The 15,603-nt window shown below is 59.6% G+C and overlaps 1 protein-coding gene across 1 annotated transcript in view; it reads right to left on the reverse strand.

Moving 5' to 3' along the window:
* The window catches only part of Sptbn5 (spectrin, beta, non-erythrocytic 5), a 41,293-nt gene that overhangs the window by 24,097 nt on the left and 1,593 nt on the right, over nt 1-15,603 (reverse strand). The window contains exons 3-24 of the mRNA XM_013512416.1: nt 14,097-14,213; nt 12,677-12,834; nt 11,845-12,073; nt 10,402-11,033; nt 9,474-9,612; nt 9,146-9,378; nt 8,736-8,889; nt 8,449-8,649; nt 8,022-8,228; nt 6,606-6,738; nt 6,258-6,370; nt 6,032-6,175; nt 5,247-5,399; nt 4,934-5,064; nt 4,510-4,749; nt 3,887-4,174; nt 2,720-2,960; nt 2,447-2,586; nt 2,221-2,320; nt 1,535-1,705; nt 915-1,079; nt 261-475 (exon numbers count right to left, since the gene is read on the reverse strand). Coding sequence (XP_013367870.1) covers nt 261-475; nt 915-1,079; nt 1,535-1,705; nt 2,221-2,320; nt 2,447-2,586; nt 2,720-2,960; nt 3,887-4,174; nt 4,510-4,749; nt 4,934-5,064; nt 5,247-5,399; nt 6,032-6,175; nt 6,258-6,370; nt 6,606-6,738; nt 8,022-8,228; nt 8,449-8,649; nt 8,736-8,889; nt 9,146-9,378; nt 9,474-9,612; nt 10,402-11,033; nt 11,845-12,073; nt 12,677-12,834; nt 14,097-14,213 — 4,304 coding nt within the window. The remainder of the gene's footprint in view (nt 1-260; nt 476-914; nt 1,080-1,534; nt 1,706-2,220; nt 2,321-2,446; nt 2,587-2,719; nt 2,961-3,886; nt 4,175-4,509; nt 4,750-4,933; nt 5,065-5,246; nt 5,400-6,031; nt 6,176-6,257; nt 6,371-6,605; nt 6,739-8,021; nt 8,229-8,448; nt 8,650-8,735; nt 8,890-9,145; nt 9,379-9,473; nt 9,613-10,401; nt 11,034-11,844; nt 12,074-12,676; nt 12,835-14,096; nt 14,214-15,603) is intronic.

Here is a 15,603-nt window from a genome sequence, read left to right on the forward strand (position 1 = left end):
GTGACTGGGCCAGGGAATATGGGACACCTCCTCTGAGGGGAGACAGGTGGAGGCACAGGGTCCCAGCTCGCCACCAAGAGGACCCCCTGACTTCAGGCTGTTGGGATGACTGCCAAGGTTTCTGGCCCTCCCATCCTAGAATGAGCCTATCTATAAGCGAAGGAGATTTGGACCTCTCACCTCCTGTAGGTGCCACTCTGGGTGGGGTGTGACAGTAGGATGAAGATAGAATGGAGGGGTTGGGGTGGGCAGGGACCCACCTCTGTTGGCACTGCTGGGCCTCCTCCAGGACAGCCTGGGAAGCGGCTGCATGTTGGGCCCGGGAGATGAGGGCAGTCACCTCGCTGGCCAGCACCTGGCTCTTGCCCTCTAGCTGCTGGTGCTGTTTCTGCAGTGCCTGGCTTGAGCGCAGGTCCTGCCCCACTTCTGTGGACTGTAGGGCAGCCTCTAGCTGCTCCATCTTCTCCTTGGCATCCTGGGGTGGCCACAGGGGCTGCGTTAGCAGTGCCCAAACTGGCCCTCTCCCCTCATGCTTCTTCCTCCCTAGAGGATTAAGTGCCCACCACACACTGGGCACACAAATACCAGCCTACTGATAGGTAAAGCCACGCCCCAGTCGCTGTGGGCCAGAGGCCTCCACAGGCTGCAGGACAGATGGGGCCACCCCAGAGGCAGCAGGACATCCAGACTGTTTATTCTTGTACTGGGGATTGAATTCACAGCCTTTGCACAGAGCTGAAGCCAGCCAGTTTATTTTTAACTTTGAGACAGAGTCTCACTAAGTTGCTAAATTGCCCAGGGTGGGATTGAACTTGCAGTTCTCCTGCCTCAGCCTCCCAGAATGCTGGGATTACAACGCAGGCTCTTTCCTTCCTGCCCGCTCCCACCCTGCCTTCGGCGCCTTTCCAGTGAACCTGCAGCAGCCCCAGGAACTGCTCTTGCTGTCCAGCCTGCTCAAGCTCAGCCCTGCGCTCTGCCATCTTGTGTGTCAACTCTTCCCACTTGCGACTCAGGCCCCGCAGGCTGGTCTGGACGTCCTCCCGGGCTTGTGGCCTGCTGCACAGCAGCTCTCTCCCAGCCTGACATGAAGACAAGGCCCAAGGCATTTTGTTTCTGAGTGGCTGGAACCACCGGCAACCACAGTAGACTGGGCGTGGGAGGGGAGGGGCAGGAGAGGGGCCACAGCTTCTGTCCATGGGCCGCCTGGGGTCCAGCAGTTCAGGGGTCCCCAGCTGTGGTTGAGGCAAGACAGAAGTAGAGCAGAGGGAGCAGGCATTAGGTGGAAGCAGCTGGGGGCCTTGCTCTGGCGGGGGCGGGCTCTGGGGCTCGCCCTGGACAGTGGAGCGGCAGGATGGCAGCAGCCTTCTGTGCTGGTTTGGGTGCCAGGGCAAGGGGACACCCAGCAGAGGGAGGGAGGCGGTGGGGACCCTTGCGCCAGGCTGAGTCCTCTTCAGTCACTGTGCTCCACGAACAATGGGCTGTGTGTGCTGGGAGCTGAGAGGGGCAGCTTCGCACCCCCCGCCCGGCGTCCCACCTGCTGCAGGGCTTCCACATGCCCACGGGTGGCCAGCAGCTCGCTCTCAGCCACTCGGTGCCACCGGAGTCTCCGCAGAACATTGCCAGGTGCCCGGGAGGGCTCGTCTGCCGCCGCTGCCCACTTCTCCTCCATCCACAGCATGAGCTCCGCCACATCCTGCTTCCACTCCTGCCCGAGGACAGGGAGAGAGCGGGTCTCCCAGCCCAGGCACAAGGGCTGGCAGTCGACCTATCTCTAGGGAGAAGGGTTTGAGGGACCCTTTGGGGAAAAGCAGGACCCAGAGCCGATTTTGGGGTGCAAGAAAGGAGGGGCCTGTGGTTACTACTTTCCAAACGGGGACAGGGAACAGGGACACTGCGCCCAGAGAGAAGGAGGTCAGGTCGGCACTCTTTCGGTTACATCAGCTCATGCACCACCATCGTGCTCCGAATCGGCAGAAGGTCTGGGAGGGCCGTGGAGCGGGCTGGCCTGGCTGGTGCCGCCCTGGGGCTGAACACCCATTAGGCCCGGGCAGCCTCTGAGAGCCCGAGGCCACAGCTCGTGCTCCTCGTCTAGAAACACATGAGCCACGACGCCTGCCTCCAGGAGGTGCTGGGGGTGGCAGCAGGATGTGAGGGACAACGCAAAGGGTGGGCTCTCAGGCACTGCTCCTGGCGGCCCTCTCTCCCACGAAAGCTCCTCACCTGGAGCTGGAGAGAAGCCTGCAGCTGCCGCCGCCTCTGCTCACTCCTCTCCTGGACCCTGGTCCACTGCACCTGGATGCTCTGCAGCTGTTCTCCGAGCCTGGAGGGCAGGGGTGGGAAGAGCTCTTCTCTGACCTGAGGCCCGCCCACCCCTTGCCCTCCCACTCCCCAGCCTGAGGGAGCAGTCACTGCAGGCAAGGAAGCAAAGGCCCCTGGCTAGGCTCACCTGTGCGCAGCAGGGTGGTGGCTCTGGACCAGCTTCTTGCCACGTGCTTGCAGAGCCTTCGCACGAAGGCTTAGGCTGCCCAGGAGCCACTCCAAGCTCTGGTGCTGCTGTAGCAGGCTCTGGGCCTCCCTCACATCCTCCTGGGGTGTAGGGACCTGAGGTTATGCCTGGGACGATAGGGTCCTGCCCAGCCTGTCTTCTAGACCCATGGACAGATGCTTCCTCGAGGGCATGGGAGAGCTGCACCCTAGTTTCACATCCCTGGCACCGTACCCCCAGGCTGTCCAGGCGTAGCACAGCCTCGTGGTCAGCACAGGCAGCAGTGAAGCCATTAACTTCTTGGCCAAACCTATGCAGCTGCAGCCCCTCATGCAGCCACTGCTGTCTCCGCTCCCACGCAGCCTTCAGCTCCCAGCTGTGCTGGCCCAGGAGCCTCAGGGCCCTGGCGACCTCTTGGGAGTGAAGGGCATCTGAGGCTGCCAGGGGCTGGCCCTGAGCCTCCAGCTGCTGCAGCCTGTCCAGGACAACACGCAGAGAGGGTCACACTCCATCTGGCTCCTCTCCCAGCCTCCTCCTCCCCGGCCTCCTCTGTCTCTCATGGCGGAACTCAGATGTGAGGGTAGTTGGCAGGGAGGCCTGCAGTTGGGTACCCCGATGGCTCCCCTGCCCCATGGGAGTGAGAGAGTGAATGCAGCAGGCACAGTGCTCGGGACCCAGCAGCTCCATGCTCCCAGCCGTGCCACACCCTCACTCCCACTTGCCTGCCTGTAAATGAGGACCGCCAGTGGCGGATATCCAGGCAAATAGACACGCTAGGGCAGCACAACTCTACAGACTCGGATCACTCACATCACACGCACGCCTGCCCACAGGGCCGTGGCCGGCCCACAAGGAGCCTTTGAACAGGTAGGAAAAGTGCCCTTCAGCTTCATGCAGCCCGCACAGTTTGGGGATAGGCAGCACTGCTGTGGGAAGTAGAAAAAGCCTCTGCTTCCTCTGCACTGCTGTAAGCCCAGACCAGAAGCAGAGTGCAGCAAGCAGGGCAGATGTTTCTTGGGGACCACTGGACACTTGTCAGGCTCCCTGTGTCAGGGCACAGCCTAAGGACGCCATGTGGTAGCCCTGGCTGCCAGCTGGGTGTCACATCATCCCTTCAGGCAGAGAGGCTGGAGTCCTGTGGGACAGTGCCGAGCCATTCGACTCCAGGGACCAGTGGGGTCTGTGTCACCCAGAATGTCAGGGGCACTAGACCGCATGGAACTGCCGAGTGGGCTCTGCCTCCTGGGACCTTCCCCGAGGCATGCAGACTGCCCGACCCAGGCCTTAGACCCCCTGTAAACCTGCCTCAGGAGCCATGCTGGACACCAACCTGGGCCACTCCTCTGGTGACCATACATCCTGCCTTCCCTTCCTGGGCTCTGCCTGCCCTCCCATCCTGACCTCTCCTGCTGAAGGTGGACCTCCTCCTGCAGCCCTCTGTACTCCCTCAGCAGCCTCTGGGCTGAAGCCACGTCCACCAGCTCCTCCTTGCTGTGCAGCCGAGCCTGGACGCCCTCCATCCACTGTAGCAGCCGCTGGCTCTCCTGCAGGAAGCTCCGCTGGGCCTGAGCCTCAGCCTGGCCCCAGGCCTGCTGGGCCCCTCGGTCTTGTGCTTGCTTCAGAAGTCCCTGCAGCACCTCCACCTGTTCCTGCAGGAGCTGGCCATCTGCGGGGCCTGACTCTGCCACCCTGGGAGACAGAGCCACTGCATAGTCAGGCCTGCCCTGGACATGGTGCCTCAGGCATAGGTCCTGTGCCCAGGTGTATGTCCCCCAGGCAAGGGAAGACAACTGTGACCCACCATGACCGAGGGGCAGCATGAACATGTGGCCCCTCCTCTCTACAAGGGCACTTTCTGATGCTGACTGTCCCCACTTCCACCCGAGCCCCTCTCACAGCACATCCTAGCCACTTTCTCCCCATCCCAATTTCTGTCCCCTTCCTCACGGCATCGCCCCGCTCAGGCCTTCCCTCTGCCTCCACTGCCTTCCAGGGCACTGTCACCATGCTGAACCTGGCCGTACTTTGTGGCCACCCTTTGGAGGTGGTGGATCCTGCTCTCCAGCATCTGGACCTTCTGCAGGGTCAACTGCAGGGCGTGGTGGCCATCCCTGGAGCTCCCTGGCTCCAGGGCCTCCAGCTGGAGTAGCACTTCTTGCAGCTGGGTCTGTGTGGGGCCACACTCCTGCAGGAAACTGCACACTTCCATGCTGCAGGCCAGCTGCAGGCCCTTCTCCTTCTTCAGGGCCGCCAGCTGCTCCCACCTGAGCAGAGGGTACAGGGATGTCTCCATCATATGAGGCCTTGCTTGCCAGAAGCTGTCAGACTGGCTATGCCTCTCCTCCCTGTCCTTCACCCTGCACAGCCTCTCCACCTGGCATCGAGGGACGCCCCAGGCCTGGGCTCTGCCCCCTCCTGTTCTCACTGCCCTGTGCTCCCGATTCTCACCTCCAGCTCAGGTCTGCCTGCTGCTGTTGGATTTTCGTGGAGTCCCCAGGATGCCTCTGCTTCAGTTGCTCAGCAGAGCGACCGACCTCAGCCCAGCGGTCCTTTCCCATGGCCAAGGCAGCGAGGAAGTTCTGGGAAGGAGGAGGACCCAGGCCTCTGAGGGGTAGTTTGTCTGTCACTCTCAGAGTCAGGACAGCTCCTGGGTCCCTTGTCAGGACCATACTGGCTCTGGGGCCCAGCAGTGAACGACAGGATGGCTGGAACAAGCGGGGAGGAGATACCCCAAGACCTCTTAGGCTCCCAGGGGCTGTACCTCGTATCTGAGCTGCATGATGTCCAAGTTGTCAGACTGGGGCTGCAGCGACTGGAACAGGGCTGTCTGCTCCTCCAGCCAGGATTGGAGCTCCCCACAGGAGCTGTAGAAGCCAAACAGGGCCACCGCCTCCTCCAACCTGGCCCTGCGGCCCTGAGGAGAAGCAGGCCCAGGGCTGGCGTGAGGGTCAATGTCCCCTGCAGGGTGCGCAGAGCAGGCCCAGGGTGCTCTTGCCCGCCCAAGCCCACTAGCATTTGCTAATGGTACCAGGGCCAGAGGGTGTTCCTGCCCTGCGGCTGGGCTCCATATCCTACCAGAGGCCTCTTGGTACCCAGCAGAGGGAACCAGTGGCCCTTAGGGTAAGGGCCTTGCTCTTAGGTCAAATGCATGTTTTCCGGGGGCTTGGCGCTCCCCTGGGCGGCTCCAGCTCTCTCTAGCAGCTGCCTCCCTGGCCTCTGTGCTCTGGGTACTCCGGCCTTAGCCCCTTCCATCAGGCCTCCTCCTGGCCTTTGCTCAGGTCCTGGCCAGCCTTCCCAGGGTTGCCCGCTGTCTGCTTCAAGTCTCAGTTTAAATGTCCTTTCCTCAAGGTGCCTCCCCTGACCCCCAAGCAGACCTGGGCTCTCTCTCTCCTGTGCACCCCTCGCACCGCATCCATCCAAGGACTTGACACCCACTCAGTCGTGACATGGGCTCCTTGAGGGCAAAGCACTTTGCCCCTGGGATGGCGGCCTGAGGTCTTGCCCCAGCTAGGGGCTTGGTGAACATTTCTTGGACAGGAGCATTACCTCTGCCAGGGCTCGCAGGCGCTCATAGTCCTGGGTCAAGAGATCCTGCGTCTGGAGTATGGTGATGGGGTCAAAGTCGAGGTCAGGCTCAGCAGGGAGAGCAATCCTTGCGCCTCTCCCCGGAGGGCCCAGGACAGACGCCACCTGTTCCAGAGAGGCCAGCGTGTCCAGACAGGGCTCCTACCCAGCAGCAGAAGTCCTGGCAGGGCAGGGCTGGTGACTGTACCTGGAACTTCTGTTCCATGCCATGGCTGATGGGTACCTTGGCCTGGCAGTCCCCTGAGTCCTTCAGCTCCAAGGTGTCCAGAGCCTCTCCTGCGAGCCAGGCAAAGCGTGCTGCTGTGGGAGCACAGACTGAGGGCTGCTCAGGACCCGCTCCTCTTTCCCACCCAGGAGCCCACCCTTGACCAGCCCAGCACTATCTCTTTCCCTCTTTCTGCTGAGCTCCAGTTTGCTTCCCCTTAATTTTTTTCCTTCAGCTCTTGATGCTCCAGAGAGGGCCACATGGAATATGTTTAACATCTTCATTTGTGACTGCCTGTTAAGGTTCCCACATAGTATCTTGATTTTGTACCTCTAGAGGTCAAGGGGATCTGGACCTGGGAGCATGAGAGCTGGCTGCCTGGTGCTGCTAAGATCTGGGTTCCATCTTGGGGCCTTCCGGTTGTGCCTCCATCAGTCCTGCTCCAGCCTTCTGGGGAATCCTCCTGTATGGAGGGAGAAGGGCTCCACTTAGGTGACTAAGAGGCTGCTCCTCTCAGCAGCCTCAGTGAGGGCAACGGTGCAACCCCCACCCAGGGAAGAAGTCTGAAAATGTCAAGGGGTAGGCCTGACCTCTCTGTCATTGCCAAGATCTATGGGGCAGTAGAGGATACAAGAAAGGGACAGGTAGCTTCTATTCATTCTTTAAATAATTAACAAACTGGGAAGGGAGGGCATGAAGAACAGGAAGAAGCAAAGTTATCTTCCTGTTCCAAAAGCACTGTTAGTACTGCATAATGTAAGTGCTGGAGTGAGACATGATAATGCAGTGTGGGGTGAAGTCGAAGGGCCCTGGATGGAGGTTGGGAGGCCCTCTCCAGTGGGGTTAAGTGCGAGTCCCTAAACATGGCCCCTCTGAGCCTTGGTTACTGCTCCTGTAAAGTGAGGGGTTTAGACCAGACAACTGCTAGCACAGATCTATTTCTAAAATCACTAATTATGTGGTCCTGGGAATAAGCACAAAGGAACAGGGAGATGGACCTTTCAAACCTGGGAAGGTGAACTGTCACAAAGCTGGTCAGGGCAGGGTGGGACCAGAACTCACGGTCCTGTCCCCAGCCAGTTACCGAATACATGGCCAGGCTACCTGCATTGATCTGGAGGATAAGAGCTGAAGCTCAAAAGGACAGGGGCGACGAGGCTGGGCAGAAAGGGCTCCTAGCAGAGAAAGCTCTCTTAGGCATGAGGGTAGAGGGCCCAAGTGCAGGCGCAGGTTTGGGATGTCTTGACGGCTACACCTTGAGCTACACTCCCGGCTTTTTGAAAGGGGGCAGCCACCAAAGGTCCGCCATAGTGCTTTTAGAAACCAAGCGCTTATGAACTGGGGGAGGAGTTTCAGGAAACACTGATCAAGCCTCCCCAAACCCACAAGGGCTGTCAGGTTGGGAGCGCCAAAAAGGGCTTAGGGAGGAAGAGTCACTCTAGGACTGAAAATAGAGGCGCATTCTTGGTGGAGCCTGTTTAATGCTCAGGACTGTGTGGGCAAACTGAGCCACTCCCAGTTGTCCGTGGTGACCTGTCACATAGGACAGACAGGGCTCCACTGCTTCGGGCTTGCCAGCTGGGAGATGCCGCTGAGGATGGGGGAGTGAGTCACATCCACGCCCACGCCTAGGGGAAGGCCAGGATTCCAGGGCTTATGGGAGGACAAAGATCCTCCCATTTTGTCGTCTGAGTGGCCCTGCTCCCTGCTGCAGTGCACTGAGTCCCTTTGCAGTGTTCCACGCACCCTGAGCGATGACCTTGCAGCGGCCGCCCGCGCCTGCTCGTCCAGCTGTCGCAGCTCCACAGCGAAGGCGCGCACAGAGCGCTCCAGCCGCAGGTGGCGCAGCAGCAGGGCCTGGGCCGACGCCTGGTCCCGCCCATAGCACGAGCTCTCCAGCGCCTGCCTCTGCTGGCGCAGCCAAGACGCCGCCTCCGCTGCATCCTCCAAATACTGGGAAGAGGGGCGGGGCTCAGCGCTGGCAGGGCCCTGTCCGCACACCAACTACGCCATCGAAGCACCGCCTATAGCTCCCCGCCCACCCGAAGGCCCGCCCCGAATGTCAGACAAACATGCCTTTGAAGCCACGCCCCACAGTCTGCCCAAAGCTGTCTCGGGACCACGCCCCTCCAAGAAGCCACGCCCACTTTTCCTCCCCCCAGGCTCCCGCTACCTGCTGCGCTATCAGGGCTGTCTGCAGCCGTCGTCTGCGCCGTGCAGCCCAGTTGCAGAGCAGCTGCCACGTTCCCTGGACAGCTTCCGTGCGCTCCCGGGGATCTGGATGCGTAGGGGGCCCCTGGGCGCTGAGGTCGCGCCCCCTCTTCACGAGGTCTGCGCACACAGCCTCGTGGCGGTGGAGCTCTGCTTCTAGGGCCTACCAGAGGGATGGGATTCGATGACGAGAAGGGAGAGGGTCTGAAGGTTGGGAGGTGAGGGCCGGCCGGGCCGAGAAGCGGGCACCTTGTGTTTCTGCAGGGCGCCTGCGATTGGGCTGCGGTCCTGGCCCAGTGCCATCTGCTCCAGCAGCTGTGTGCGTCCCACCAGCCAGGCCAACTCCTCCTCGCAGCTGTGCAGCAGCTCGGCCCGCTGCAGAGTCTGCTCCAGCAGGGCCCGCCTGAGGACAGCAAGGCCACTGAGGGCTTGGGGAGTAGGGCTGGGGAAGGGGTGCCGCACCGGGGTCAGACCCTGCCCTTAGACGGGGATTTTTCTTTTCTCTGGGTGACTGGACAGGTGAGACAGAGGCCTTGCTGCTGAGGGTCAGTGTGGAGGAGGCTGCCAGGCCAGCAATATTTTGTCCTGGGCCGGAAATAATTTGGGTTTCAGAGAGGCCCTGAGAAGGTAGAGGAGTTGTGGGCGGGGAGAGCTCTTACCGGGCCCTGACAAGAGCCATCAGTCTCTGGTGGAGCTCACCCAGCACCCTGGCCTTGGCCTGCAGCATCTCTACACTCGTGCCAAGGGAGGGGTCCAGCACTGCTGTCTGGTTCGCAAGATGGCTCAGGTGGGCCCCGTGTGCAGAGACCTGGGCCTCCAGCAGGTCGTGCCTCTGCAGCAGCTCCACTACTTCTGCCAGCTGCTGCCCGTATGCGGTGGAGCTTGCTGACACCTGACCGACCAGACAGGAGCAGTCATTGTGGTCCCAAGGTGCTGGCTCCCTACACCCTGCTCTGTTCCCCAGAAACAGGCTGATCTGGTGCCTACCTGCAGCTCCCGGAGCTGTTCGGAGGCAGCCTCCACCTCCTGCAGCAGGTTCAGCACAACCTGCACACCTGCTATCTGCTTCCTCTGCTCCTGTAGATGCTGAAGGAGCCTCTGCCAGCGCGCGGTGATCTCCCGCTGCCTGGAGGACAAGAATAAGGTAGTCAACAGCAGGCAGGAGCAGGGACGCTACCTCCAGGCTCCTGGCTAGTGGTAGGCTTGGCTGTACTGGAGGAGTGTGACCTCTAGGCTGGAGGCAGGATCTGGACTTGAGTATCCCTGGTTTATGGATATCAGGGCCGTGTGTCCTGCCTTGGTCACAGGCAGAGAAGCCAGAAGGGGGCTTGGAAGGTTCAGGCCTTCACACTAATCCCTCTTCCAGATGCCCAGATTAATGTGTGTGTGTGTGTGTGTGTGTGTGTGTGTGTGTGTGTGTGTGTGTGTTTGGTAATGGGGGTTGAACCCAGGGCCTTCACACTAGGCTATGTCTCCAGCCTTTAAATTTGTGTGTGTATATGTGGGGTAGGGGGACAAGGTCTCATTAGGTTGCCTAGATTGGGCTTGAATTTGCGATCCAGATTTTTCTTATTTATCTGCTTTCTTAATAGTGTGTAAGCTTTGTGGGGGGAGAGATTTTTCTTGTCCTCTTCACTGTTAAATTTCTGGCACCTAGAATGGTTCATGGGACAGAGTAGACAAATAAATGCCCATTTTGTGAATGAGCTAATCAGAGGCTACCTGGAAAGGACAATGCTTTACCAAAGGGATGAATGAATTACCGATGACGGGATTTCAAACACATGTGGAAGACTGATCTTTTTAGAGGGAGACCTGAATCCATAAGCCACCCTCTCCTCCATCGCTGGGAATGGGCTCCTGCAAAGGTGGGGATGTGATAGGAGGGCCTTACCCTGCTGTGAGGATGGCTCACCTGTGGGCTACATCTGCCCAGCTATGGTACTGCTCCTGCTGGAGGATGTCTGCAATCTCAACCAGGGCCTGGAAGCGCCCCTCGTGGGGCAGAATGCTGGCCTCCAGCATGCCCAGTCTCTGGCTGGCTGCCTCCACTGTGGCCGGGCTGGCTGGTGGGGCTCTGGCCTGGTTCAGCTCGAGCTCTGCGTCCTTTAGGAAGCTCTCCCGGAGGGCAGCCTTACGTTGGAAGCGCCGGGCCAGGGTTTCCAGACGCTCCAGCTGCAGTAGCCTCTGCTGCAAGGCCTGGCTCCGGGCAGCCTCTGCCCGCTCTAGCCCTGCCCAGCACTGGGACAGCTCCACAGGGCCCAGGCCCTCGCCAGGTAGGAAGGGCCTGCGGTTCTGGGTTCGGAGCACCATCTGCAGCTTGAAGAGCAGAGCCTCCGTGGCACCTCGCTGCTTCAGCCGAGGTGGCTTCTCCTGGGTACGGAAGGAGGCAAAGGCTGCCAATAGCTGGCGCATGGCAGGCAGGGAGTCCGGGAAATCCCGCTCCTCCAGCTGCAGCCGCTTCTCTGCAATCCAGCGGAGCAGGTCGGCCACCAGCTGCTCGTACTGCGTCTGCAGTGCCTCGGTCTCCTGGAGCTGGAGCAGGATCTGGTAAAGGCAGGGGAAGGGGTCAGAGTGTCCCCGGGCTAGAGGCCCTTTCCTTTTGGATGCTGGGAACAGCCGGACTTGCCCAGGTGGGCTGTGGCTCCTTCCTCAGCAGAGTGGCGATCGCTCAGAGAAGAGGGGCATTGCACACTCAGACCCAGGAGTGACTGGAGTGAGATGTGTCCTACCTTCCTCCAACTTATTTTACCTCCTTTGGCCCCACCTTTGGGGGTTGAACCCCCCAGGCTTTTCTTTCCGGGTCTTCTTGCCCTTCCCCGTGGCCACCTCCCCGCAAGCCAGCTCAGAGCCCTCTCTCTGTGTCACCCCCATCCTGAGACACCCACCCTGAGGACAGCCCTCCCAGGCCTCAGCCTCTGCCATCGCCTCCAGAGAGCGAGGGAGCCGCCCAAAAGCATGGGCTTGGTGTAGCCCCTGCCCAGCAGAGCCTTTTCTGCTCCTGTCCTTGCAGACTCCTGGCTCTAAGCCTGTTAATCCATCAGGAGCTTAGTCTGCAAGTGAGCGAGCAGGAGGGACAGGAGGGGCATTGCTCCCCTGGCTCCCCAGGTATGCCGGGCACCAGGTCGAGTACTTCACTTCCACTCCCTTGAATGCTTGCAGCAGCCTTCTGTTATCCGGGCATCATCTCCATGTTACATATGGAGCACAGAGAAGTTAGGCAAATTGGCTGAGGCCACACAGCAAGTTAAGAGGAAGGGGCAGTTTGCAAACCTGGGTCTTCCTGACTCTGGGGCCCATGCTCGTACCACCTGCCTTCAAGTGCCACAGCTCTGCCCTGTCTCCCTCTGTCACCAACCTTAGCGAGTCTCCTTTTGACTGTTTGTCCCTGATGCAGGCGGGAGAAGTAGTGGTAGTAGAGGGAGACATAGGTCATGATGGAGCGCTCATCTGGTTGTAGGGCTGCCACGTCCTCGGGGTCCAGCAGCTGGGCAATGCCCAGCTCCTGCTCAGCCACGTGGAAGGCATAGGTGAGATTGTGCAGTGGGTGGCTGGGGTGCAGGGAGCTGTAGTCCAGCAGGTCTGGCCTGGCAGAGGGTAGGATTTGTCCTGCCTTGGTTTAATAGACTATCAATATAGTCTATTATAGTACACAATATAGTATCAGTATAGTCTATTATAGTACACATTCCTACTGCGGTTCACAGCGCCTATGACTTCCCCTTCCTCCGACCCTGAGACCCTGACCCTGAGACCTGAGTCTCTGGCTGAAGTTCAGGTAGGACTCTGATGGAGAGGCCACGCCAAGGGCTGTCGGGAGAAGTTTAAAAGGGCAGGCGTGCCTGGTTTGGGCAATTTAGTGACTTAGGAAGAACCTGTCTCAAAATAAAAAATAAGGGGTAGGGATGTAGCTCAGGGGGAGGGCCCTGGGTTCAGTCCCCAGTGCTAGAAAAGAAACGGTTCTACCAGGGAGAGGACAGTGAAGAGAACCAGGGACACAGGAAGTGGAGGAGGCTGGGGTCAGTGCAAACCTGCCAATTCCATGACTTGTCCCAAGGAGTGGCGAGGGCTGACCTGGGCTGGCCGGGCACCTGCCCTCTCAGCCAGGGGCTGAGGGGATCTGGGGCATGGGTGGGTCCCAGAGCCCGGGCGGTGGGCTTAGAGGGTGGAGGCTTTGGGCTGGGCCACACCTGTGGGCATGGATGAGCGCACTAAAGCCCAGCCCGTTGCTCCAGCTGCGGGAGAAGTCGGTGATGGCCACGTTGGTGTAGCTGGCTGTCTTCCGCTGGCACCAGACCAGCAGAGCTTCCTTGGAGGACAGCTGGGCTGCACTGGCCCCGAATTCCTCCTGGCCAGACAGGGGTGCATGGTCACACGTGGGGCCCAGTGTAGGGCGCAGCAGAGCCTGCAGGCTGTGGGGAGACAGGCTGGGACAGGGCTAGGAGCCTTTCTTTCTGTGGAGCATGGTGGGTGTGGGTTCAGTCCCCTCCCCGTTCTGGGGAGATGGTTCTCTTATTCTGCCACTGTCCCCCTTCATCTCTCACTCAGTGCCTCTTTCCCTTCTCCCGCCCCCTTCTTTGACTTCTTTCCCTGCTGGTCTTACCTCAGTGGACTCTACTTCTTTCCACTCCCTCCCCCAGCTCCCACCACCCCCTCCAGGTTTCCTGTCCCATGTCCTGTCCTTCCAGGGCTCCCTCCTATACCCTCCTCTCACCACAGTTCTCTATAAATTCACAAGTGAGGCTGAGCAGGCCCTGGAGCTAGGGCAGGAAGTACACTGGGCACCAGTGTGGGGCAGGACAGGGTGTCAAGGTCCTGGAGTGGAGAGGAGGCCAGGCCCAAGCCCCTGAGAGCTGGGCTGGGCCTAAGGGGACCTGGGGTCCATGCTGGGATGGGCATTGGAAGGAGCAGGGCAGCCTGAGCCCAACCATGTTTAAGTCACCAGGGAGGGAACCATGAGCCCCTGCTGCTCCCAGGGGGCCAGGCTGTGGCAGGCCCAGGCCCCAGGGATCTAGGAGGCCAGCACTACTTCCTGAAAGGGCTGAGGTCAGTTAGACCTGTCCAGCTGTGCATGCATTTCCCCAAAACAGTGCTGAACTCTGGGGATGCAGACAAATAAGGCCCTGCTCCCCTGAGGCTCATGGTCACATGTGATTTTTGAGGTCCTCCTAATCTGCCAACTCTGTGGCTTTTGTGGTGGGGGGACAGGATCTCACTATGAGTCCAGGCTGGCCTTGAACTTGTGGCGATCTTCTTGCCTCAGCTTACCAGGTACTGGGATTACAGGCATGTGGCACCACACCTGGCTCCATGGCTTCTTTTCACTGTCTGCTCTGGTGTTCCTAACCTGCTGGAGTTGAGCTGTTGGGCCACCCAACAAGAGTGACCTGTCCCAAGCTAGGTGTTAGGCCCTGACTCTAGTTCTCAGGCCACCTCATGGAGACATCTCTGACATTCTGGGTTCAGTGCCCTGGGCCGGAGAGTGAACACTCACTGATTTTGTGGGTGTTGTGGGAATTGAAAAGGCTCGGTGGGACTGTGCCATCCCCAAAGGCCTGAATAGGGACCAGGGCCGGGTTAGGTCATGGGGCATGGGAATCTGAGACATACCCTGTCCAAGGAGATGTGGGAAATCTGGAAACGCAGAATGATGACCCAGAGGAGTCCCAGGATAAGCGTCTGGTCTCCGTCCACGATGTTCTCTGGCCCAATGAGGGGTATTGGCACCTGTGGGCACAGGAGCCTGGGCTAAAACATAAAGTCTGTGTTCCCAAGAGGACTCAGAGGAACCAAAATTCGAGGAGGCCCACTGTGGGCTTGGGGCGGGTGCCTGGACTCCAGTCTGTCCCAGCCAGGAGGTCCCCAGGGAGAAGCAGGCAGGCGTCAGACCCGGAGGGCAGCTGGCCTAACTGACCACCTACCTCGTGGGGGTCTGCACCTGGGGGCCGTCTCCTTTGGGTACACTGTGTTGTGTCTGGCTGGACTCTAAAGGATCCCCCTCCCTTGCACTTCCCTCCTCTCCCTGGCACATCGCCTCTTCCACATTCACCTCAGCTTGGCTGGAGCATCCCGGGTGGGATGCTCGAGTCTGTTCCTACCAGCTGATCCTCCCAACTTCGTGTTTAGCAGTGTCAGCTAGTAGTTTGAATTTGATCACAATGGGAGGATGAACACCATGTAAATCAGCAAATATGTCCAGAGCTTTGGTTTTCCCCAGAGAATCAGTTTTGAAACCTTTACCAGCTTGTAGCTATTCTAGCTCCTACAGGCTCCTCAAAGTCAGGGGTGGCTTTGCTTATGCTGTCGCAAGCACTGGCACAAAATGCTCAGCACATGGTGAGGTCTCCCTCAGTGCAGACGCCCACCTGGTAACTGTGGGCTGGGACTACTCCCTTTCCTGTCTCAACCATTGTGACCTCTTTTGTTTCTGAGTCAGGGACATCTCCTTCACAGGTATCAGTGATGTGCCAGTAGTAAAGCTCAGGAGGCTGCAGAGCCTCTCCCAGGGGCCATGGAGCTCACACCCTTCCCAGGGTTCCTGAAAGAAGATGCCAAATTCACAGGGACACTGTCCCTGAGGCCAAATAGGGCCTGGCTTTCTGTGGCTGGCAGCCTTCTGTTGACCCTGGTGCTGGGGGCCACAGTCGCTCCCCGTCCCTTGGCTTTGATTTCTTCCCAGTTTCCTCCAGCACACCAGGCCTCAGGGGGCAGTGGTACCTCCATGAGGACCTAAGCTATGGGCCACACATGCTGGCTCAGGCTCCATTCACCCAGGCCCAGCTCAGTGACTCCATAGCCCGCAGGCAGCCACCTTGCAGCTTCAATGCCCAAGGCCAGGAGCCCTCAGCTTTCCAGCTCCTGATTCCCAATATAAATGACCCCTGCACAGACCCCTGGCACTAGCCATGAGGGTCTGTGTCCCTGGAGCTCTTGCCTCCTTTTTGGCCTGTTCCTGTCTCAGGTGCTTGCTGAGACCCTTCTCCCTCCTGCACCCCTTCCTCCTGCCTGCCTCACCGACCAGGCCCTTCCTCCGTGTCCCACTCCCTGCCAGCCACCCACAGCCCCACATCTGTCTCTGCTACCTGGCTGACCATGGATCTTGCCTGGTAAGTAATTC

This window comes from Chinchilla lanigera, unplaced genomic scaffold, assembly GCF_000276665.1.
Source record: "Chinchilla lanigera isolate Chin_1 unplaced genomic scaffold, ChiLan1.0 scaffold00015, whole genome shotgun sequence".
NCBI lineage: Eukaryota > Metazoa > Chordata > Mammalia > Rodentia > Chinchillidae > Chinchilla > Chinchilla lanigera.